This window comes from Berghia stephanieae, chromosome 2 (assembly GCF_034508935.2).
Source record: "Berghia stephanieae isolate SIO BIC M18660-M18661 chromosome 2, UCSD_Bste_1.3, whole genome shotgun sequence".
NCBI classification, from domain to species: domain Eukaryota; kingdom Metazoa; phylum Mollusca; class Gastropoda; order Nudibranchia; family Aeolidiidae; genus Berghia; species Berghia stephanieae.
Genome location: NC_088361.1, coordinates 8,653,724 through 8,678,303, shown reverse-complemented (window position 1 = coordinate 8,678,303; position 24,580 = coordinate 8,653,724). Strand labels below are relative to the sequence as shown.

Genomic DNA, 24,580 nt, shown 5'->3' with positions numbered 1-24,580 from the left:
TCTTATTTTTTTAGGGAGCTTTAATTGTAATTCTAGAACATTTATACTATAGCATCTTTTTACTGGCGCTGATATGTCCTTAATTAGTTGCAAGCGCGTAAAAACTTGACAAATTATTTGTTAAATTTAGCGCTTTGGTGGTAAATTTTTGGAACACTGTGACTTCATTTTCATTTTTATATTGACAACTCTGAATCTAGAAAATCGATGGCCTTGGTAGACTGATTCAACTTACAAATAGATTGGGATTAGCTAAATGTTATGCCTAAAATAGAGTATGCCTTATTTTACATTTTCACTCTTGTATTGGCAGATTTTCAATACCTGTATGAATAAGCCCAAGGAGGAGGGAATGAAGATGGCTGAGTCCATTGGTGTAAAACTACAGATGGAAGAGAAGCAGTTAGAAGGCAAACCCCTTTTGAAGGTGAGATCAATCTACTAATTTAAAATAATTTCAGTGTCCATCTTGCTCAAATGTATTGTCACAGGGTGTCCAACAAGGCCGAAACTCTGACCCTGTTCGTTTTATTTTATATTAATTTGATTTATATATATATATAAGTTAATTATTTGAAGAAGTATTTCACAAGTACTTTCCTCTTATATCTTGCAACCAGGCCTAGTTTATTTTGTTTGTTTGTGGGTTAATCATTACCTTAGCTGATGAATTTCTCATTTTATTGGAAGGAAAAAGGAAGTAGCACCAGTCTGAAGCAGCCGAGCACAGGCGTTTATTGCTTTCAGTTTAGTTCGCCAGGTAAATCTAGCCAGTCTAGTGATGATGAGTCATAGCTTTACACTGAGAGAGGGAGACAATTTTTTCGCCGTTTTGATCGATTTTTTCTGAATTTCAAACTAATGTAGTATTGCCGTAGCAAAAATATTTTTATACTATAAAACAGTTTATTAACAGAGTTTTCATTGATTATTTAATCATTATTATGATGTTGTTAAAAAGCAAGAGGGATAACCCATGAAATTGATACATAAATTTAAGTGAATTAAAATTTTTAAGAGAATATTTTAACATGTTCAACACTTAAAATTTTAAAACAAAAGTAGTGGAAATGATGTTGCATATCTGTAGAATGTAGACATATAAATTTTATACCAGTAGATTGAGGCGTTTTTGAGATATCAGTTTACCTGTACGTAAAAGGGTTTTGAGTAAGGTAAAACTGAAATCCAATCACAGCATTGTCTTAATAGACATTTTTTTAATAAACCAGAAACATAGTCAAATGTGATTCACTTATATTTATCCCAGATTCAACGAATTATAAGAATTCCATTAAAAATTGTTATATAAGGACATTCATTTAAAGACAATCAAAACCACTAAGAAAATCTTAAAAGAGTTCTTATAATTTTCATAAACTTATTTTTGAGATATCCAAGCCCATTACTTTTTTTATGTACTTGACCTGCACCTCGTTTAATTTGTGTGCCATATAGACTGCATATAGCACATCATTGGTGAAAGATTAGGATCATATTCACCCCATTTAGTATTGTTTCTTGTTCAGAGTTTTCTCATTGAACCAAAGGTATCAATACCTGCATCGCATTTCTTTAAATTATGTACCAGGGAGATACATTTCTCGCAAAATGAAATATTTAAATATGTCAGAATTTCTCATTTATATTTATAGTCAAATCCTCTCAGCACGGCTCTGTACTCTTTCACAACAAATTCGACATATTTCATTTGTACTGGTGTGATGACCGTCTTCAGTGTCTCTCTCCATGACCTGAACAGAACTTAAATAAGTAAATCTAAAAATTTCCGCTTAAATTCAATGAAATCAAATTAAATAAATGTCTTATCATCACTATCTAGTTTTATTATTGGATTTCTAAAATATCATGAAATATTCTCCTCTTTGTTGGTACCAAAAATAACTATTGAGATTCCTTTCCACACTCTCTATTCTTATATCCCTGAATCTACATAATAAAGTATATATCATATGAAAGATAATTTTATCTACTTTTCTCTGATCCCTCGCACTTGATGGTAAAAAGTGTTGGTTTGATATTTTGAATTTTTAAATATTTCTTAAACAACTCTGATTATTTAAAAGAGCAAAACACAAACTTATCATTTAATGATGTAAACAAAAATAATTGCGTCTTTAGAGGAAAAGCTGGTCTTTGTATCCATATATGTTTGAAGATTATGAAAAAGATGCTGCGTCCACAACAGGCTGAGAAAATTGAGTATTTTGATGAAATTTCTACTACTCTCTGCCTGAGAGTAATTCAAAGCGATGAGATTTACCTGCAGACATAATTTATTGCCAGTGCACCCCGTCTTGACAGCTATCACTGTGGTTGATGGTGGATTGTTTACATTACTTGACGGTAGCCAGTGAGGGAAGAAGTAACTAAACTGAAAGTTTGGGCCCTATTTAAGCGGCTGTGCGAGAAATTACATTTTATGTGGGATTGAATTCGTTTAATGTGACTTATTTTAGGAGAGGGGGGTTGGAATGTAAACTTTAACCAGGTGTCTGATTTAATACGGCTGGGTGTCCGAACTGGAGTTTTCAGTCTTTTAAAATAAAAAAACAAAGCAAACATAGATATGCTTACTTATACTTCATAATGGCCAATTGCCACAATAGAGTCGTAACTGTTACGATCTGACCTGCTAATTAAATTTTTTGAATTGATGGAAATTACTGCTATTTTATGTGTGTCTGGGACTATTATCTGAAGGCATGCGACTATAATTGCCAACTTCCCTTTAGAGAATGAGATCTTTAAATGAATAAGGCCTTGTCCTTTTTCAATCTCAATTTTATTTCAGAGATACAGAATATCGAAGAAAGACAATTGCATCATCTGTGAACAAATACATAACAGTGAAACGTAACAATAACTGATATCGTAAGGCTTTTATAATTCTCTATGCCCCCCAAGTCTTTGGATAGTGCTTTCTTGACAAGTAGGGGACAAAGACTGATATTAAATTAGAAAAATGATGATCAGTTGCAATAATATGGTGCTTTCTTCGCAGATAGAGGACAGGGATATAGATTAGACTCGTACTAAATGATTTTTGAGTTTTAAGTAACGTAAAATGAAAGTCATTTAATTCTTGAGCGCCTCTCGGGTAGCTGGTCTGTTTCCTTCAGACCAGGCTTGTATGGCTGGAGGGCCATCAAAGCGCGGGGCAAGCGAGCTGTCCTAGGAGGTGGAGTTCCTTCGGCATCACCGGCTGGAGCAATCGGTTTGTTAGGTTGTTTTGTTGGGACGATAATTTCGTCAGCAGGACCGTTGCTGGGTGGCTCTTCGAGCGGTGGAGCATCGGGCTGTACTGTCTCTGGAGTTGCTTTCTGGCCTGCTGAGTTGGAGACCATCTTGGGTGTTGCAGGCGTTGAATTATTGCTCTTTGCCACTGTTGTGGTGGGTGTAGGCAGTGTGGCTAGAGGGGCCCTGGCAATCACTGGGTGATATAGGCGCAGGAATTTTCTGTTTCTTGGTGTTATTCTGCCCGATCCATCAACTCTGACGACATACTGGTCGAACTGACGGACTTCAATAACGATTCCTGTTTTGTCCCATTTCGTGGGAAATGGTCCTGTCTGATTTTGTATCCTGACGCAGTCTCCAACAGTAAGGGGGGGTAGAATGCGAGTATGGGCAGATAGTCTTTCTGCATCCTTCATGTGCCTGTTTCTTAAGGCATCTTCCCTGTTGGCCAAGGTCTCTTGCCAGGTTTTATGGGGGATATATTTTCCTGGGTGTATCGGAATAAAGTCCCTGGTTGGCCTTCCAAATATGCGCATCGCAGGGGATAGCCGAGTGTCCCTGTCTGGCGTGTTACGATACTGAAGGATGGCGCATTGGAAGGAGTCTGTGTCAAGGTTCCCGTCACGACCTGTGTTGTCCATGATCATTCGTTTGATGGTCTTGACACCAATCTCTGCCCTGCTGTTGCTGTGGGGGAATGCCACTGAGGAGAGACGGTGTTGGACCCCCCAGTTGCGCAGGAACGTTGTTGTGGCTGTAGAGGTGAATTCTGGGCCACCGTCAGATGAGAGTTCATCACTGATGCCGTAAGTAGTGAAAGTGCGTCTTAGGCTGGTAATGAGGCCTGTGGATCCACCATGTGCTCTTTCCACGATGGGCCAATTGCTATATGTCGACAATAACTAAGTAGTTATGTCCTGCATATTGGAAAAAGTCTGCACAGATACACTGGAAGGGGTATTCGGGTTGCATTGGCGGGGTAGGGGGAGCACTTGGTTGAGTTGGGGCTATGCGGTTGCAAGACTGGCACTTTGTTCGCATTTCACTTATTGCAGCGGTCATCCCAGGCCAGAAAAATGAGGCGTCAGCGCGGGAGAACATTTGGGACACACTTTGATGAGCTGAGTGGAGGGCTCGAAGGGCTTTGTCGCGCAGACTAGGAGGAATAATTATGCGGTCATTGTACAAAGCCACACCGTCGAAACTTGTAAGTTTGTCTCTGAATTGAAAGTAAGGTCTAAGTTCTGTTGGCAAATTGTCTTTTGCATCAGGGAACCCATTTTCTATCAGGTCAATTAATTCAACCATTGAGTGGTCACTGCTGGTGGCAACACGAACATCGTTGCAAGTTATTGAGCTGATACCTCCAATGGGTATTTCTTCATCTGGGTGTAAATTGGGGTTTGCAGGTTGTGCTCTGATGGCCATGAGGAAGTCATGAGGCAGAGTAGGGAGACTGAGGTCAGTGGAGATGTGGGTTGCATCGTCGGGTAGATGGAGGTGTTCGGCTTCGCCCACTGGTTTGCGTGAGATGGTGTCTGCAGCAACATGATGGACACCAGGGATATGAGTAATCTGGAACCGATATTTCAGTGTCTTTTCTTTTAAGTTCCTGAGTCGTGGGTTTGGGATGGCATCCAAGTTCCTGTCACTGAACACCTTAAGGAGGGGTTTGTGATCAACTGCGATAATCAGGTTGGGACACTGGGTGGGGATCCTGACCTCCCATAGTGGGCAGGGAGGTACATGCTATGTCTTCTATCCCCCATACCCGTTTTCCAATTGTTTCCTGTCTTTGTTGTGGAATGAGATTACTTGGTTTTGTCCTGATCCTTGCCGGAGCTCCTTGGCTGGGAGGGAAACAGTCGAATGTATAGTTATAGTTTTGGGAGATGATTTTTTTTCTTTTTTTGTAAATCATCTCTCTGTTATGCATTGTATTATGTTTAGTTTACAAATTATATTATATGATTGGTAAACATTTGAGTGTATTCCTCTTAGTTGGGAGCTGTGCTTGTGTCTGGATGAGACTTTTAGGTGATCTCAAACTAAGTACATTGGTGGTATGCTCTTGGAATCTACATCTGATCCCTATTTGTTCCCAGTTCCCCTATGTCTTGCTTTTTCTTGGGTGCTTCAATTGTAATTCTATAACTTTTTACTATCCCATTTTCTTCCTTTTTACTGGCGCTGATATAACCTAAATGTGTTGCAAGCGCCGTAAAACCCTTAAAAACAAAACAAACAGGTTGGGACAGCCTAGCACGAAATGACGAGTTTTGTTGAGGGCATCTACCACAGCCAGGGCCTCTCCTTCAATCGGGGCGTATCTTGCCTCTGCTGGTGATGTAAAGCGGCTGCCCACTAATGTCACTTTCCACCCTGTTCGGCAGCAGAATGGTTTGTTTGATGCGCATGTGCAATGCTTTTGTAGTAGCCAGAATCCAATGCCATCTTTGCTGAAATCAGTGGCCAGGCATGTCGGTTTGTTTTTGTCAAATATTTCCACGCCTCTCTGAATTTCTTGGACGATGATGGACTTAGTTTCTTCAAACAGCTTGTCTAGATCTTCAGTCCACACGAATGATGTCTTGGGTTGAAGCAGTGTGCGGAATGGTTGCATTCTTTCTGCTGACGCAAAGGCATATGCGACCTGGTTTACAAGGCCAAACCAGCTTCTCACGTCGGTGATTGTGCGGGGTTTGGGAAATTTCTGAATTGCTTCTAAGACTTGTGGGCATGGACGAACAGTTGTTGGCGTAATTTCAAACCCTGTGAACTGGACTGTTTCTTTTGCAAAGGAGAACTTTGATGGGTTAAGAATAACCCCATTCCTGCCACATGTATCCAGGAACTTGGCTGTTTGGAAGAAACTGTCTTCTATGGATTGGGACCACATGATAGTGTCATCAATTACTTTTGTCTTGTTGCCGATGTCACGTATGATCTCGTCGAATCGTCTTGTGTAGGCATCGCCAGATGAAATGTACCCTTGAGGGCACACGCGATATCTGTATCGGCCCCAAGGGGTTATGAAGGTAGTCAGGTGTCTGTCCTCGGGGTCTAGTGCTATGCTGTGATAGCCATTCCAGGCATCGAAAGTACTCTTTCTCGAGTTGTGTGGAACCATGCGGGCCTGGTGGAATGGCGACTGAGTGTGGTGCGTCTCTCTAGTGGCATAGCGATTAAGGGCTTGGAAGTCCACGGTTCGGCGAGGTTTTCCCGATTTCTTAGCGCAGACAACCATCTGATGACACCATGACACTGGGGTCCCGATTGGAACTGGTTCCAGTACGCCAAGTTGATTGTCCTGATCAAGGCCAGCCTTAACCTGTTCCTGCCAGTAGATGGGTACTGGGATAGGGGTGTGGTGTGCAACAGGCGTGGCCTCATCGTCGATAAGGAGTCTCATTGGGGGTCCAGACATCATTGGTAGCCCTTGGTGCTCGCAGACATTGAAAGTGCTACTTTTGTAGTGGTCTAAGAGCCATTGTTCAAGCTTTTCTCTGTTTTCTTCTATGCCTGGGAAGGGAAGGATTGTTGGGAGGGGTGGTGGTTTCTGGCGAGGGGGACAATTGCAAGGGTCTTTGTCAGCAGTATTATTAGATTCACTATGTAGGACAGATTGGATGGTCTTCATAGAGTCTGTTATTATGGCTGATTCTATTGAAGGGAATGAGTGGTGTATGATACCAAGGTCTTTGCAGGCTTCCATGGATAAGAAAAATTTGTCAGTTGCTTGCGAGATGTAAACAATTTGACGCGTTGTTTTCCGTTGCATGGAATGTGTGAAGCCTGTTATTCGAAGGGCTAGGGCACCCACGATCTCGATGGGGTTTTGATTTGCAGCTCTCATCTTCATTGAAGTAGGAGTGAGGTGGGCAGTGGTTAAACCTAGCTGTGTAAGGAGTGAGGTTCCAGCAAGACATGATTGGCAGCCGGTGTCTGCAATGGCCAGGGCTTTTGCCGTATTGGTTGGGTTGCACAGGGTGGAATCGATTCCAAGGTCGTTAGCATCTGACGGGAGGGCTTGGATCTCAATTTGGACTGTCGGCTGTTGTGCAGATGGGCGCTTTTCCCATGACTCGCGTGCAGAATTGTACACATGATGGTCAAGACGATCAATCGAGCATAGTGCTTCAAACACAGCTGTTGCAGAGTTGCCTTGCCTTTTCTGTTTTGGTTTTCTGCAGACATTTTCAAAGTGGTGCGGAATGTCGCAATTGATGCATATATGACCGTATGCAGGGCAATGGTTGACTCTGTCTTGTTTCTTAGTGCCATGTCCATCTCTACCACAATAGCCGCATTTCCTTTCAGGGGGTCAGTTAGTGAGGCGTTTTCTTTCCATTTGTCTATACGTGCTACTTGCTGCGTTGACTGATGTAGGGGTGAGCGTTAGAGGAAGGGGGTTAATCCTGCCAGCCGAGCGCTTCCCGCTTTCCTTAGCCTCGATAAAACGGATGGTGTTGTCGAGTGACATGTCTTGGTCAGCCTGTCCCAGCACATCGAGGCGAATGTCGTCGTCTGCTAAGCCGATTATCAAAGTGTCCCGAATCATCTGATCACTGTATGAGACATTGACTCCACATGTGCACTTCAAATCGTACTGACAGACACTAGCTTGACCTTTGATGCGTGCGGCAAAGGTCCGGGCTGGTTCATCTCTTGTCGCATCTGCTGGAGTTGTAACCTAGCCACCATGACGTTTTCTTGGCGGATTGCGAGTTTTTTAATATTATCGAGGAGAGTATTTTCATCACATGACGTGAGGTTAGTGAAACTCCTTGATAAGTCTCTACGGAGGGCCTCGTCGCAGCATTCAAGGAGTTGAAAAATGATGTCCTGGCCGCTAAGTCGCGTGGCGAGCTTATATTCCGACCACCTCTGCTTGAAGTATGTCCATTCCACACAGAGATGATCGGTCGCTTGACTTTTTCAGCTTTAACCCCTGTGGCCGTGGGCGCTGTTGCAGGGGATGTAGTCGGATGAGCAGTCCTCTCGTGGATGTCGAGGAGTCTGAGCAGGACGTCTGAAGGGATGTTTGATGTCCATGATTCTAGACAGCCTGGGCAGGACATCGTATTGCGGTGATCTCCGCGAGATCTCTAGCGTCCGTCATACTTTTAGTTTCTTCGATATAAATGAATAAGGCCTTGTCCTTTTTCAATCTCAATTTTATTTCAGAGATACAGAATATCGAAGAAAGACAATTGCATCATCTGTGAACAAATACATAACAGTGAAACGTAACAATAACTGATATCGTAAGGCTTTTATAATTCTCTAATCTTGAAACGTGCTGAAGTGAGGGTTTATGCAAGAATAATTGTGTATCGTTCTGCTCAGCAAAGTTGCTTTTTTGTACCAGTGTTTTGGTCCTTGTAAAGGATGGAGTCAATTCTGGACAAATTGGAGTATGAATTCAAAATATATGGCATTGAAAGCTTTTGATCAGGAATTCCTTCAGCTTTCCTCAATTCAGCAGTGGTTTGCAGTAAGTAGACCTGTAAATTCTCAGTCAATTAACTGAAATCAGTCAATTTGTCAAATTCAAATATTTAAAAAAGGAAAGAAAGAAATAAATGAAAAAAAGAAAGAATTCACAAATCGTAGTCGAATGACCGTAAAATAATTAGGAGTGTTCCACAGCGCTACGCATAGCTCATGGGGACCGTTTATATTAACGATGTATATATTGCCAAGACAAAGCGACGCTTTTTATAAAGGCGTGTCTGAACACTTCCCTGGGTATTTTCGCACATCCTTCGTTAAATTATTTTTTCACTTTCCAATCCGTCGTGATCCCAACTGTAGCCAATTTTAACTGAGCCACCGAGCGATAAATTTCACTGTTTCATCTAAGTCAAAATTGACCACATTTACCCTTCGAGTCTCAAAACTATGATAAAGTAAATTGCGAATGCCGCAAGTCCGTTATGTAGACATCTTCAAATTGAAAGGTAGGATAGATTGCTACAAGCACATTTCGATTGCCTCACGTAAACAAACTGGTTGACCGTTTCTTCATTGATTGAGTATCTGATCATAAGGAACAATGGTAAGTAGCCTAATTAATTCCCGTGCAAATCAGGACGTTTTCTGGCATTGTTTTGCTCAAGCCCAAGCGAGCTTGCTGTTTTGTGGCGATTTACCTTCATTTCGATTCTTTGAATTTTTCCGCTACGCCTGCCGAAGTTTCTTCTTGATAATTCACTTCTACTTAATAATTCAGTATATTGGCCTGAAGTCATAATTATTAAGTTTTTTTTTCTCTCTGTCATTTACTGATTGAAAATCAAGTTTGCTCATTGCTACATTATTCTAATGTTCTCACAATGGCTGAGCTGTTCGTGGATCGCAATTCAGACTTGTCGAGCATCGATAAAGATGTGAGTCCCGTGAGGAATAAATTCAATTGGTCATGGCTAGAAGTTAAAGATGATAATGGTGATTATTTTTCTATGTCAAAAAAATTCCAGAGGCAGGAATATGACTTTGATGAAGTCATCTTTACCTATATGAATGACATGCTTATTTAGCATTCCTTCTACATCAAATTATGGCAGTCATACTTCCAGTAAGAAATAACACCCACTATTTTGATATATTGTATTTATCACTCTCCTCTCCAATGATGCCCTTATTTTTTAAAAAAATAATTGAATCTTCAGTTTGTCGAAGAGTTTCAGTCAATTTTATAGAGCTCATTTACAGGTCTAAGTAAGCAAATTTGTTGATTCTCTTTGGGTGTTGAAGTTTCAAAGGCTTGCTCACTTCTAAACTTCGTGAGGAAGACCAAAACCAATTTCAGAGGATCCTTCAGTGTAGTGCGGGGCGGTCCTTGGCAAGCTTAAGGACCACGGTCCTACGGTCCTTGGGAAATGAAGACCGCAAGGACCGGTCCTTTTCGACATTGAACATTCCTGAGAGACTGTTGGAAATTCGAACCGGTTTGACCTTTGAGACCATGGGATCGTTCATTCTTGAACCGTTAAAGACCGCTACACGATGAAAACCGTGGTCTACAGGAGTAAAACACACGGATTAGTCACACTCATTTCAAATTGTAACCTAATTAGAGAAGAGGGGTGATGTCTTCTTTATTTGCTCACCGTACTTCATTGTTACTTCGATAATTTAATAAAATTTGAAATTTATCCCCATTAACGGAGATAATGGCATCGCCCAAGGCGGTGATCGAGTTGTTCGTGGCGTTGATACACACACGCAACTCCTACCCACCCCCTCATCCCCCCCCCCCCCCCACACACACACACACATTAGAGGCCAACGAGCATTGAAGAGTAAGAGAGAGACGTGAAGTTATAATAAGAGGGGGTGGATGAGGTAATAAGAGGGGTCGATGGTGACTTTTCGCCAGATCTAACAAACTCAGGTACCCATTCATTGCTGAGTAGACAGGGATTCAGAAAAAAATGACTGCACCCGGATCGATCTCTGGCCCTGTGCGTATAAAGAGAGTGCTCTATCAACTGAGCTATCGGGGTCCCCAAATATTCTATTGGACTTTTTTAAAATTCAGACGTTATAACTGGGTTTTTTGGAAGGAAGAAACTAATGAAACTCATATTATTTGATTAGTAAAAACACCAACGAAATTTTAATATTATTGTATTATTTTAAATGACAACACTGCGATAGAAAGGAGTGGTGACAAGGGATGGACAAAAGAAAACAAAAAATCGGATTTGCTACTTGCTAGGTTCGACACACACACACACAAACACACACATCTTTAGTAGTCACATACATTTCAAACAATAACCCATTAGAGAAGAGGGGTCATGCCTTCACCATAGATCATTGTCATTGCGATCATTATGGTGTAGTAAATTTTGAAATTTACCCCGTATAATGGAATCGTCCAAGGCGTGCGCCTCCTGTTTGTTCCCCCCATCTCACACACGAAAGGGCGGTTTGCAGAGTGGAGGTTGGTTGTCGTCTGCCTGTATGGTCGTCTGTGTCGTTTAGTGTATGGCAAAGGGGGGTGGGTGCGATTAATTAAGTGGGATGGAAGGTGATTGGTGGAAGATAGGCAACCGAAGCAACGAATCGCTGGGGCAGGGTTGCCAGTTTGGCATTTTAAATGCCAGATTCCAAAAATCTGGCATTTTTGAAAACCGTTTGGCATTAGAAAAATCATTTGGCATTTTCTTTTCTTGTATATTATACTTCAAATGACACCTTTTCTTAATTATTTCTAAACGCGTAAAAACAAACATCCAACCGTGGTGTAGTGGTTTAGCACTCCACTTAGTAGTCAGTAGGTAAATAATTACCCCAACAGGAAATTTAGTATAATTCAAAAAAAAAAAAAAGAAAAGAAAAAGAAAAAACACGCAAGCCACCAGGATATGATAGTAAATTGTCTATCAAAAGTGAGTAGTTTTCTTAGTGGGGGTGGGAGTCAACAGACTTTGGCATCTTTTTGAGTGTTTTGGCATTTTTTGAGTCTTCCCCTGGCATTTTGTTGAAAAATAATCTGGCAACCCTGCGCTGGGGAAGTAGTAGGCTATGGCGCGAGACCGTAGGACCGTGGTCCTTGCAAGGACCGCCCCGCACTAGTTGAAAGGTGATAAGAAGTGAGGGCCGCCGCCGATCTTCCCCTATGGGACCGGTCTTCGGTTCACAGCTAAAAGACCGTCGGACCACGGTCTAGACCGGTCTTCAGCGCGGCACTACTTCAGTGCAGATGTGTTGGCTAGTCTTCTTATCGGAAATTCAGACTCCATCCCTTGCTATAATCCTGAATTTACGTTAGAATTCCTGAAGAGGAGAAAAGCTACTACAAAAGTAGCAGTAAACCCCAGCAAACTCCTGGACTATATTTATTTATGAATTAAGCGGTGATGTACAGTTGAGATGGTAACCTGTGGTTTATGTAATTATTTTATAGGTGCCTAGAAGATGAGTTAATTACCATTCTGATTATGAGCTTTTGCTGTGTTGAGTCGAAGCGATGGGATGTTCTGTTTCTGCTCTTTGAAAAGTTGGCTGCTATGTTATTGATTCCAGATGATGTTCAACCACAATTTTCAAATCAAAATGTGAAAAATCCTTTTCATTTGTTTGAATTTATATTGCAAATGTTGTTGCTTTATATTAATTAAACTGTAAGATGCCATGAATTCGCGAGAAAGTAATGGGCGAAGCTCGTACCTGATCTTCCAAGTGAGACAGGGATTTTAAGAGAATTTAATTACATAACATGGAAAAGCTCAGGTTGGCTTAAATATATCATGCATTTATTTCTGGCTATGTTAAATCAGAACTCAGCTCTGTGTCATCATTCCTATTAAAATTAGGCGTTAAAATAGGTGAATGTTGAAGGTCCGGATTGGAACACCCCACCCTAATATTTACAATTTATTTTTTTAGGTGGAAATTTTTTGCACTTGTGGTCTAACTCTACGGGAGCATGCTCTCAGACTATAAACATCTTTAATTTGTTGCCAGTGATATGTTAGGTCTGCACTTGGATATATGAGCTGCTTAAAAAAATTATTGTAGCTTTTCACTAACAGTTGTAACTTTTCACTATCAGACCATCATGAGGAAATGGCTTCCTGCTGGAGATGCTATGTTGCAGATGATTGTCATCCACTTGCCCTCTCCAGTCACTGCCCAGAAGTATAGGGCTGAACTCCTTTATGAAGGTCCCACTGATGATGAATGTTGTCAAGGTTTGTAATGTTTTCATCTATTTGTTTCATCTTGAGTCTGATATATTATATGAGTGCTATAACTAGTGCCATACATTGTCCTGGCAAAAATATAGACCTTCCTCAGGAGGAATAACGTTGTTCATGCAAATCATAATCACTGATATCCATTTCATTGTCTTAATTAGTTCCTTCAAAGTGTATGTCATGAAATATTTCTATATTTTATAGACCCAATGAATATTCATATGGCCTTGCCCGAGAGAAAGCGTCCCTGCACATGCGCAATCACTTAAAAAGTGAACCTTGCAAAGCAATCATCGTGTATTTAATTCTCTTGGATTTAAAATTAATTACCTACTTATATTGATGCAATAGTTATTGAAAATATATTATTTTGTGCTTAAATTATCATGTGATGATTCGTGGATTATGATTTTGTCCTTCAATTATTAAGATATTAAGTGGATTGTCATCGATTTCATTTTATCGTGCGTGATTTCGAGCGCTTGCACTTATTAAGACAATGGCGTCGGACGCCCCACTGACCCAATTCCTTAACAGGATGGCGTGTAACAATAACAATGAAACCAAAAATAACAGTGATGACGGTGAAAATAGGAGTGATGTGTCGAGTAAGACTGAAGGTAGGAAGAAGGGCGAGCCTTCCAAAGTAAAGAGAAGTAAAAAATCAGATAATGGTGGCGACGGCGAACTTTCAGAAATTAAACAAAATAATTTTACAATGTGTCAAAGGCTGTAAAATCCAATTCATTTCTCCACCAATTCAAAATAAAATTCCCCATCAATTGAAATTTAATGCACAGGAAACCATAGCATTAAGGGCTATAATTGGAGAATTATTGAAACAAGAAGTAATTGAGGAAAGCACTGTTGAAGAGGGAGATTACATGAATAATATTTTCCATATTATGTTATAAGGGGGGTCAATGATGTGGGTAGTTACTTAGCTACAAGCTTATTGTTCGCTACTAACATTTTGTTGTCTAGCATTCATTATTGTCAACCATTCATATCTCTTTCAATTATTTAAATGGCGTTCTTTGGGAAAAGGAACATATGCTGAATGAGCCTTGTGCAGTGTCATCCAAGCAGTATTTTTTAAATATTAAACCTAGGAGACTGTGAGTTGTGAAAAACTGTGTTTGGTGTGAAGTATAGTATTGACGAAATTTGGAGGCATGCTGAACAGCCTCAGCACTTTAATAGGGGCAAACTACAATCCTATTTCCCTACGTGTTTCAGGGATGTCCTTTTCCCATTAAAGCAGGAAAACCGGCTTTTTAAAGATCTGATTATTTGCTTGCAATATTTTCATATGGTCTTTATGCGAACATTTTTTGAGGCTTTTTTGTTATGGGCAAAGGTAATATCTGGTGTTGTTCCTGAAATTTGATGTTTTATCTGTAACTTGTTCCTGATGCTTAAAAATTCAATAGATTTTGGGTGAGTCTTACTTTAATCACCGCTTTCATCAATCATTATGCTATCATAGCTGCCAACCGTTCCGTTAAAAACAGATTTGTTCCGTATTTGACTTCCTGAGTCCGTAAGTCCTTATTTTTAGTTCAAAATCCGTATTTTGTAATTTTTGACAAATTTGTGGTAAACAAGGCATGTGAGCCTCATGAATTATTATTATTGATCCATTATTATTACTATTACTACTACTATTATTGTTATTATTATTATTATTTTTATTATTGGTGTCCAGTGAGAGAGGATGAGCAGGGTTTAAATCAGCACAGCATAATCTCCATTCCTGTGTAGCTCTTGAATTTGTATTATGCCTCTTATCATAAATGATTTTCAACAATTAGAAAAATTCCAGTTGTTTATATGACGCCTGTTTTTTACTCAAACCTTTCATAATGTATTGGAGATTTGCATAGAATAGGATGTTAGTCTCGATATACTTTTATTATTCTAAGACAGTATTGATACTTTCACTATTTGTTACAAATATTATTTTAATTAAAAATAAAATTAAATCCACATCTTTGATTGGAAGGTATTCAATCAGAAAATCAATTGCTTATCTAGATTAAACATGACAATGATTATTTCCCTTTAATGATTTACGAAATATAAATTTAATCCCTTTAAAAAGACATCTTCATTTGATTTTGATTTTTGATTTTTCAAGCAAGCTTTTGTAACGGTTTAGGTTCAAGAAAAATAAGTATACTCCATTTTTAGGTGTGTTTATCTTGTCACAGTAAAGAAGTAGGAATTCTCCAATATTTAGAGGTGCATTTTACTATAACTACTATTATTGTGTACTACTTAAAGACCATTATGTTGCATGAAAGAAAATCGCCTACTTTTTAGCCGAACTCACCTATTTTTTTTAACCCAAAACGGTTGGCAGTTATGCATTTCTAACCATCCAAAGTTATTTCATTTATTTTACAATTGTGCTTCTTGTGTATGGGTCCTTATCAAAGTTGAGGCAGTTGAAGTCTTTCTTTATATTGTCTGTTCTGAACTTTTGATCTCATTGTGGAAAGTGTCATTGTAACGATTCAAATGTGCTGGTACTAAACCCGATAATTTAGCAACATTTGGACTAGCCTCTGTTATCTCAAACTTGTTAGTGTTAGTAATAGTAATTAAAAAGGCTGACTTTTATATGTTGCGATTCGATGAAGGGGGGGGGGGGGGGGGGGGGGGGGCTTCGGCACACATCGTCCCTCATCCCGGGCCAAATGAGCGTTCCTTATTTTATTTTTGAAAAAGTTGGCAGTTATGTGCTATGGACATTTTATAATTCAATTGGTCTAAAGGCCTTAAGTACAATAATGGAAACCAAAACCATCACTAAGGTTACTCATTTTTATTCATTTTTAACCAGACATGAAATGGTTTATTTTACTTTTGTCTCAACCATTCTTCTTCAGCTGTGGCTAAATGTGATCCTAAAGGCCCATTGATGATGTACGTTTCTAAGATGGTGCCCACAACTGACAAAGGGCGTTTCTATGCTTTTGGACGTGTTTTCTCTGGAATCATTGCTACAGGCCTGAAAGTGCGTTTGATGGGACCCAATTACGTACCTGGAAAGAGAGAGGATCTCTATGAAAAGAACATCCAGAGGTTGTATATCAAATCCTATTATAAAGGGGTTGGGGTTGAGGGCTGGAAAGTAGTTAGTCAGCCTAATGTATCAGATTTTCCTGCCTATTTATTCATTTGGTTATTATTTCCATTTTTATTTTATCTTATGTACGGTGATTGATAGTATACCTCATTGTTAGATATTTCTCTGTATATTTAGGACATTTGTCTGACGTTCAGTCTTCTTGCATGTCATTCATAGCAATACACTTCAGTTTGGAAAACCATTGAGTAAATTTGAGTGTTGGGTGCAGCAGACTTTGTACCTGCCAGCTCCTTTATGCATGTATCAGTAAATCAAATGATATGCTTTGATTGAACTTCATAGAAGGATAGATGATTCAGATTTTAATGAAATTGGTGTACAGTGTTTCTATTCTTTTCTTCACAGAACCATTCTCATGATGGGAAGATATGTTGAATCCATTGAGGATGTGCCTTGTGGTAACATCTGTGGTCTGGTTGGTGTTGATCAATTCCTGGTCAAAACAGGTACCATCTCAACACACAAGGATGCCCACAACATGAGAGTCATGAAATTCAGTGTCAGCCCTGTTGTGCGTGTGGCTGTTGAATGTAAGAATCCATCTGACCTACCCAAGCTTGTTGAGGGTCTTAAACGTTTGGCCAAATCTGATCCTATGGTCCAGGTATGTTAATATTTCTGCCTTTGTGAATTATTTTTAGCTTTAAACAAGTCATTTTGCTTTCATTTCAATGCTAACTGGACTCACTATGACATCGCTAAAGTCTCAAGTTCTGCTAGTTGAGATGATAGCTTTACGGTAAGCTTTAATGAACAAGAAACACCACTAGTATATCATTGAGTACAACATCTGAAACAACACAGCAATAAAGAACAGTTAGATACAACATATGACAACATAATGTGGATGTAAACTAAAATATACAACACAAGTATAATTATTCTTAATTATTTTATGCCTCCAATGTCATGTTAGCCTTAACAGACCTCTTAAATATTCCATCTTAGGACGGAATTCCGTTATTTGGCCTTTATACCTGTTTGTTTTTGTTTACATCATTTAAAAAAACGTCCATATAATTACAACATCTGCGAGGCCATTTTAAATCCGCAGTGTCGATAACACGCCTCCGCCTTGCTCTTTGCCAATATCCATGCTATTATTTATTATAGCATAGAGTCTGAGATCGTAACCTTCCTCTATGTTGTCGAGCCCTCAACAGCTCGTCTTCCTCAGTCCTAAATCCAATCTCTATGGTTCCGTCCTCCGAGGACGGAATTGAAATTCGGTATAACTGTACACTGTATACCACGAGTCGACAAAGATTCACTTGTGTAGTTTAGAGCTGTTAGCTATTAGTTCCAGTATAACAATCTCGTCCCTTGTATTGATTTAATTTCTCGATTCATCACTATCTCGAGTATTTTTTAGATTCTTGTGTCGATGAAAATTCATGAATTTTCTGCATTTACTAATTTGGTAAACATAGCTGCCGACCGTTCCGTGTTTGACTTCCTGAGTCTTAAGTCCTTATTTGTAGTTCAAAATCTGTATTTTGTCATTTTTGGCTAATTTGTGGCAAACAAGGCATGTGTGCCTAATGAATTATTATTACTACGACTATTATTGTTATTATTGATGGGCAGGGTTTAAATCATCACAGCATATTCTCCATTCCTGTGTAGCTCTTTAATTGTATTATCCCTCTCTATTCTAAATGATTTTCAACAGTTTAAAGAGATTGCATAAAATTTGCACGTTAGCCTCGAATATACTTTTCGTGTTCTCAGACAGTGTTGATATTTTCACTATTTGTTACAAATATTGTTTTAATTTTAAATAAATTAAAATCAGCATCTTTGATTGGAAGGTATTCGATCAGAAAATCAATTTCTTACGTAGATTAAACATTACAATGATTATTTCCATTTATTAATTTATGAAATATAAATTCAATTCCTTTAATAAAATCTTGATTTTAATTTTGTTTTTTTTTTTCAAGTAAGCTTTTTTATAATTTCAAGAGAAATAAGTATATCCCCTTTTTAGGTGTATTTATCTTGTCAAAGTAAAGAGGTAGGAATTTTCCAATATTTAGAGGTTCATTTTACTATAACTACTATTATAGTGTGCTATTTAAAGACCATTATGCTGCGTGATAGAAATTATGCAATCGCCTACTTTTTAGCCAGTCTCCATAATTTTTACCCCAAAACGCCGTTTCACTTTCAAGTGATGTACCAGTTTGGCAATTATGCGTTTCTAAACATCTTAAGTTATTTCCTTTATTTTACAGTACAATTTTTATTGTGCTTGTGTATTGGTCCTTATCAAAGTTAAGGATGTTGAATTCTTTCTTTATTTTGTTTATTCTGAAAATTTGATTTCATTGTGGGAAGTGTCATTTCGTAACGATTCAAATGGATATATACCCGATAATTTAGCAACATTTGGACAAGCCTCTGTCATCTTAAACTTGTTAGTGTTAGTAGTCGTAATTTGAAAGGCTGACTTTTATATGTTGTGATTCGATGAAGGGGGGGGGGGGGGCAAATGGGCGTTCCTTATTTTCTTTTTGAAAAGTTGGCAGCTGTGGGTAAAATACCTGGATGTGTAATTATTCTTTCTCTCAAAATATAGTTCTTACTCCACTTGTTACAATGGAATTTATTCCAGAAATTATTTTTTTAAAAGTATTTATTTAGCTTTGTCTCGACGTTCGTTATGTGGTTGTTGGTTTTCAAACTTTTGTTAAAAAATGTTTAGTGTTCCTGTAAACGCCTCGTTGCTATTTTAGTCTTACTCATTTCTTGAATATTTCAGTGTATCATTGAAGAATCTGGAGAACACATTATTGCTGGTGCTGGTGAGTTGCATCTGGAAATTTGCCTGAAGGACCTTGAGGAAGACCATGCTGGTATTCCCCTAAAGAAGACTGAACCTGTTGTGTCTTACAGGGAAACAGTGCAGGAAGAATCGACAATAACTTGCTTATCCAAGTCTCCCAACAAACACAACCGTTTGTTCATGAGAGCTGCACCTCTCCCCGTTGGTGTTGCTGAAGCCATTGATAATGTAAGTTCTTAATGCATGTTAGGAGGGTTTGTGCTTTCTTGTGAACCCTTCTGCTTTTGGCAGAATCATTCTGGGTGGGGTTCCTTACCTCCCATAGTGAGCAGGGAGGTACTTACTGTGTCTTCTACCCATAATAATTTTTCTTCGAAAGCTCTCACGCGACAGCACCACCTCCTCTTCTTCTTCTTGCTTCTTCTTCTTTGTCGTCAACGTCTTCTTCTTCTTCTTCTATAAGAATTAATCCAAGTAAACGAAAGAATCAGCTAAACATTTAACACAAACAGGAGCGAAGATACGCAGCTTCCTGTGTCAAGCACGAGATACACATCCTTCAAAAGGGTAGGAATTGTTCTCTCTTTACAACTAACTCAGACCTGGGCCCTCAAATATTTGGGATTTTTTTTTTGGTATCATGAATAAGGATCTCCTCATAAATAAGTAGGGGAAAGTGACATGATTTGACTAGTCAATTGATGTGTCATATCTGTGTTGTGTCCATATTTTTGTCCTGTTGTGTCTTTTCGTGTGTTCGGACAATTTTTTCACCAACCATTTACCAACCTTTTTCAACCTGAAACAAAAACATTGGTAGAATCATTCCTATTTCCACTTTTCCTTTTCGCCCTTCCACCATAGTCGCTTCAGTTCAAATATTAAAACATAAGAGAGAATGGAAGGGGGGCATTCCTATTTCCTGACGTTCTGATTCTACTTATGGAATATGAAGCATTGGCAGGTCTGGTTGTGCCTGAGTTTCTGTTTCGCATATTGAGATTCACTGAAAGAACAGGAGAGGTGATGGGTGAAAGATGTGTCACTTTTTAAATTGTTAGTTCTTGATGAGTGTTGGGTTCTATCATTCTTAGTTTTTCTTTTTTACCAAATTTAAAAAAAAAAAAGAAAGAAATTAACTAATCGAAAGAATAGAGCCAATTTTACGGGGTGGTACTAAATGGACACTTCTTGGGTACTCTAATGCATCCAGTTGAAGTTTGCACATTATCAGTGTGCTTAGATCATTATTCAATGGTCATATTTTATTTAATCACCCCATATAATATGTGTTGATTGAAAGTGGTATCTGTAAATGTTCATTTTGGTCTTAATTCTTATCCTGCTCCAAGTTCTAATGAGTTCAATCAAGCAAACTCCACATTTTAAAACTTTTTCCTTTTTTCTTTTCCAGGGAGATATTACACCAAGACAAGAAGTTAAAGAAAGAGCAAGATTCTTGGCTGACAAGTTTGAATTTGATGTTGGAGAGGCAAGAAAGATCTGGTGTTTTGGTCCTGAAGGCACAGGTCCCAACCTGTTGATAGATTGCACCAAAGCTGTACAGTACTTGAACGAAATTAAAGACAGTGTTGTCGTTGGATTCCAATGGGCTTGCAAAGAGGTAAAGACAGTCTCATTTCTTAGATGTCAATGATCAAGGGTAACCTTTTGTTGACTTGCCTGATTAATATTCATGCACTGTGGTTAAGTTATCATACTTGGTTTTGGTTCATTGGTTCAAGCCCTTGATGGAGGCTCTTTACTCATTGCTATCAGGTGTGAAGTGAGTGTCTGATTGGTAACAGCATTGTATTTCGGAGGGGCAAGAGATAAAGGTAGTTTAATATTTACATGAGGGCCAGTGGTACCTTTTTATCTCTTGCCCCTCCTGACGCCCCCAGCCATCCATTGTCTATTCTTCAATTGTATACCAGTATCTTTATTACAACTACTACTACTCGGAAGTATTGCTGTTGCTTCCCTGCTACTGCTATGTATGACTATACTAATACCCACATCCCTTACATTTTGTATTTATTTCCCAACAATTGTCTAAGCTTTTTTTTTCCACTTTCTATACGGCCCTTCACAGTTTCTCCTCACATCCTCTAGTTATTGCACACCTTTTATAAAATCTATTTGTTCTATTTTAATTCGTCCCTCCTTACTAACTGGGTGGGGTTCCCTACCTCCACAGTGGGCAGGGAGGTACATATCGTGATCTCAGACTAAGTACATTGATGGTATGCTCTTGGAATTTACATCTGATCCCTATTTGTTCTCAATTCACCTTTGTCTTACTTTCTCTTGGGTGCTTTAATTGTAATTCTAGAACTTTCTACTGTCCCATTTTCTTCCTTTTTACTGGCGCTGATATAACCTAAATGTGTTGCAAGCGCCGTAAAACCATTAAAAACAAAACAAACCTTCCTTACTAGGGGGCATATTATTTCTTGTCCCATCAATGGTTTTGTTTATTCACCTTTACAACGTCATTATCTCATTCGTCTGTCATGTTACATTCATCCTTTTTTGTTGATAAAGGGGAAACCCATGACGTCCGTATTATGCTTTCGTTTATTAGATTGAAGCTTACATTCAATTTCACGTTGATTTTTTTTTTTTTTTTGAGCAGCATTTACATTGCGTGTTTTAAGGGGAATTATCTTTTGATATTAGGAGGATTCTTCTTTGGCTGCACCGTTGATGCTTGTCAAGCCATTTTGATAAATCATGATGAGCAAAACTTTGGCTGGGAGATCTATTAATAGTATCATGAGAAAGTTTAGGCTCTTTCATGGATGCTAAATCGCTGGTGGGTTGTGTTTTTTGTCAAACCAGTATGACACGCTGTCCCCCCCCCCCCCCCCCCCCCCCCCCCCGTTTACTGGAGATGCCAAAATTCTGTTTTGGATCTAAAAAGACATCACTACTACAACCACTGCCACCAAATCACTATCACTACTACTATAGCCACTACCATCATCATTACCACGTCCTCCACCACCAAATCATCATTGACCTATATCTTACCATAATTTTTCCCCAAAATTTTTTTATCTTTTCTTTACTCCAGGGAGTACTATGTGAGGAGAACATGCGTGGAGCCCGTTACAATATCTTGGATGTCACTCTGCACGCTGATGCTATTCACCGTGGTGGTGGTCAGATCATCTCCACAGCCAGAAGAGTTTGTTATGCCTCAGCTCTCACTGCTAGTCCCGGAATTCTTGAGCCAATCTATTCAGTGGAAATTCAGGTACATTGACAATTTAATGTCAGTGAATGATTGATCAGATGAGTGTTTGTTTGACTTGTACTTGCGAGCTGCTGCTTCGACATAAGAATTTTTCAGCTTTCTGGCTGTTGATCACGTCAGCAAAAATATGGCTTTAAAAACGCTTTTACAGTATAAATTTTTTACAATTAATGGGGGGGGGGGGGGGGGGGGGGGTATTTTTGCGATGGAATAAATAGTAGAACAAAAACCGTCATGATAGAAAATATTTTCTTGGTAATGCCTTTATTATTATGAAATTTCATTATTCAGATAAAAGGGGTAAACTTTTTGGTGGAGTGGAGAAAGGTTGATCTTTTTTCTTTTCTTTATCTTTGCATCTGATATAGCAGGGGATTTTGCTCTAGTTCCGCCATACCTGTCAAATCAGGTTTCCACTGTAGGCAAATAGAAACATTGCAAAAGAAAATTGGAAAATTATAGTTGGCTGAAATTGTGAGGTACTGGTCTTGTAGTTTCAGCGTTCTTTTTGAATGCCCAAGAATTCTCCTACTTGTTATTAGTAGTCCTGTCCGAATTAAGCAATACTCGTCGTGTCTGCAGAAACAAAAGTCCCTCTGCTTATTAATATTTGAAGTGATGACATTGTCTTCTGGATCGTCTGCCCGCAGCATGCTTCCATTAAATTTGATTCAATCTGTTCAGTTATTAAAACTATATAGTCACAACCCAAATACGGATGCCATGTGTTCTTTTCCAGATCATCTTTCATTCTGTACGCATGGCACATTTATTTTATCTAAGGGCATCTCTGTTGCCCTGTTCTACTGCATGCTTAAACACACTAGAGCATTTATATAGCACAACATCCTCTAAATGTGTTCAAAGTGCTTTACAAAGGGTCCCTGACCAACAGCAAAGCGTAACATGTAGAACAAGACACGCCTGATAGACAATATACATTATTTTTTTTTCATTATTGAAGATGATAGTCATGAATTGACGAAACTATTGATCTGTCCACTGTTTAGGTCCCAGAAAGTGCTGTTGGTGGTATCTTTGGTGTGTTGAACAAGCGTCGTGGTGTTATCCAAGAAAACTTAACCATTGGAAACACCCCACAACGTATTGTCAAGGCCTCCTTGCCTGTCATGGAGTCTTTTGGTAAGAGACTTTTTTTAATATATATTGCCTTTTGTTTTTATATTAATGCAAAGTATTGTTACGAAAGGCTGCCTTGGGGTCATGGTCAGAATTTAGAGGTGGTACCATTTCAGATCTTGAAAAAAATCCCCAAAAAACAGTTAACAAAATGACAGCAAAGGCTGTTTTTGAATACCATGCATTTTATTATTAATCAAATGCATTGATATCTTAAGCTAAGTTGAGAATAGTGAACTTGAGGCCCTTACACTGCTGTGGAAGCAGCTGTTGAGTTGTCAGTACTAGTGGAGAAACTTATACGTCGAAGGGATAAAGTTGAACATTGACCGGACATCCTGATGGAGCATAATTTGGTCTTTGACTAGATACAAAAGAAGGTCACGCTGGGTTCTCTTCCCTTTTTTTTCTCCTACTAGTCCCTTCTGCATTTACAATAGAAGTTATTTTCATATGGGTTCCAAAATGTGATAACCATAGCAGTAATTACTGGCCTCTTGCACACTCACTCCACTTGCATCTTTCTCTCTTTACAGGATTCACAGCAGATTTGCGATCTAACACAGGCGGTCAAGCCTTCCCACAGTGCGTATTTGATCATTGGGAGTTACTTCCTGGAGATGCCATGGAACCCACATCCAAACCTGGCGGTGTTGTTACTTCCACCAGGAAACGCAAGGGTCTGAAAGAAGGCATCCCAGCCCTGGACAACTACTTGGATAAATTGTAACCCTGGATATTGGCAACCCTGTAGATGGGACTGAAAAATAGTTCTTAATATTTAACTCCCTTTTTATTTTACCCTTGACTTATTACATCAGTCAGACTGACATAAACAATGTTCCAATGCAACGGTAACACTTTTCTCTTCAGCAAGTGAAGTTCATCATAGATCAACGGAGTGTTATGAGGTTTTTCTACAACTTATACCATTGGTCACGCCCTCAAATAAATGATTCCCACTATATTGTGGTGTAAAGATTACAATAAATTATGAATTAAATGCAAACTCGTTCCTTTAATTTTTACACTGGTGGCAGATTCAGGTGTTTTTTTCACCATGGGGTGGGTCTTCTGACCTCCCGTGTTGTGTTGTCCACTCCAAACTGTTTAACTGTAACCTTTTCTTGTTGTTGTCTTTTGTTCTGGATTGGGGTTTTTTTTCATATTTTTTTTTTCCTGGGTTCAGGTGCGATCCTGAACTTACTGGGTGGGGCTGCCTGACCTTCCATAGTTGGCAGGGAGGTCACTTATTCGTC

The 24,580-nt window shown here is 39.0% G+C and overlaps 1 protein-coding gene across 1 annotated transcript in view; it reads left to right on the top strand.

The window, feature by feature from the left end:
• LOC144964269 (elongation factor 2-like) overlaps positions 1-24,324 on the top strand; it is a 38,280-nt gene extending 13,956 nt beyond the window's left edge. The window contains exons 6-14 of the mRNA XM_078898352.1: positions 314-427; positions 12,830-12,968; positions 15,869-16,064; positions 16,477-16,735; positions 18,896-19,147; positions 20,334-20,543; positions 21,999-22,181; positions 23,192-23,324; positions 23,858-24,324. Of these exons, the coding sequence (XP_078754478.1) occupies positions 314-427; positions 12,830-12,968; positions 15,869-16,064; positions 16,477-16,735; positions 18,896-19,147; positions 20,334-20,543; positions 21,999-22,181; positions 23,192-23,324; positions 23,858-24,051 (1,680 nt within the window). The 3' untranslated portion in view covers positions 24,052-24,324. The remainder of the gene's footprint in view (positions 1-313; positions 428-12,829; positions 12,969-15,868; positions 16,065-16,476; positions 16,736-18,895; positions 19,148-20,333; positions 20,544-21,998; positions 22,182-23,191; positions 23,325-23,857) is intronic.
• The last annotated feature ends 256 nt before the right edge of the window (positions 24,325-24,580 follow it).